Source organism: Onychomys torridus, chromosome 8 (genome assembly GCF_903995425.1).
Source record: "Onychomys torridus chromosome 8, mOncTor1.1, whole genome shotgun sequence".
In the NCBI taxonomy this organism is placed as follows: domain Eukaryota; kingdom Metazoa; phylum Chordata; class Mammalia; order Rodentia; family Cricetidae; genus Onychomys; species Onychomys torridus.
In genome coordinates, this window is record NC_050450.1 from 87,651,702 (window position 1) to 87,652,930 (window position 1,229).

General features: G+C 46.9%; 1 protein-coding gene across 1 annotated transcript; it reads right to left on the minus strand.

The window, feature by feature from the left end:
* Window positions 1–617: 617 nt before the first annotated feature.
* LOC118588427 (keratin-associated protein 9-3-like) lies at window positions 618–974 on the minus strand. Its single transcript, XM_036194728.1, has one exon. It carries the CDS (start codon window positions 972–974, stop codon window positions 618–620), a length of 357 nt encoding a protein of 118 aa, XP_036050621.1.
* Between the last annotated feature and the right edge of the window lie 255 nt (window positions 975–1,229).

Here is a 1,229-nt window from a genome sequence, read left to right on the forward strand (position 1 = left end):
TGGTTTCTTTGCCCAGGATATAACCTTTATTAGGAAACATCACAAGACACAATACTACAGATATAATGGAAATAGCCAACAGACAAGCTAATTATGATCCAAAAAATATGGAAGGGATCCAATGTTCAAATGAGGAATAGTCCAGCCTATTTCTTAGAGGCTGGAAGTTGGGTAAAGAACTTCCATTTTCTCTGATGACATCTGAAGAATGTCTCTTAGCTGTATTCTGGTGCCTTTGATGTGGAAAAGCTTTAAGTAAACAGAAGATAAAAAAAATGGTCACCAAGCAGGGTGAGTAGAGTTCCGGTCTGTTCTTAAAAAAAGATTCCCTAAGAGTTTGACAATTTTCATTCCGGCAAGAGTTTCAGATACAGTGTATCCAGAACCATTTGGTGATCAACATGAGGGTTCTTAGCATTTCTGGGTCCACTGTAGAGGGTCAAGATATTGACTATAGAACAGACTCAGACAGGGCTGTAATGCGTCTGTACTCTGTGGCCCCATAACAGACAATGAAAGAAAGGTTCAAGAACTTGTTACTGGTCTAAGGTTGGTCAAGGAGATGCACAATTCAAGAATACTGTGTCCTGGGAAATTGAAAATCTGCAACCTGGCTCTTAGCAGCTGGGCAGGCAGCAGTAGCAGCAGCAGGCTGGACGGCAGCAGGACTGTCCACAGTAGGAGGGGCGGCAGCAGGAGGCCTGGGCATGGTGCAACTGGCAGCAGGTTGGGGGTGTGCAGCTCACCACGCAGCAGGGGGGCAGGTAGGTGCCCTCCACGCGGCAGTCTGGGCGGCACCATCTAACGCGGTAGCTCACGCCTCCATAGCCACCCTCCTGGCCACAGCCAATGCCACCCCCGATGCCATAGCCATAGCCAGCCTCACAGCAGCTTGGCTGGCAGCAGCTGGAGCCACAGGTACCACCAGTAGAGCATGTGGGAAAGCCACAGAAGCTAGTAGCGCAGCAGGCCATGGTGTTAGGAGTTGGTTGGGAGTTGAGTAGCTGGAATGAATTTCTGAGTTTGGGTGCTGACCTGAACATGGGGCCCTTTATATAGTCAAGAGAGCTACTGCTTATAAAATTCTTAACATATTTTTCTTGTTTTTGTTTAAATTTGTTCCTCAGTGGTCCTCTGATTGGCTTCCATGGACATACTTGTGACGTATTATGGGAACAACTTTGTTTTATATGGCTGCTGTGACTCGTTCTATTGGCCACATACTCTTT

Bases quoted from the DNA above. Each gene is read 5' to 3' on its own strand.
- LOC118588427 (XM_036194728.1), bottom strand. From the start codon at position 974: ATGGCCTGCTGCGCTACTAGCTTCTGTGGCTTTCCCACATGCTCTACT.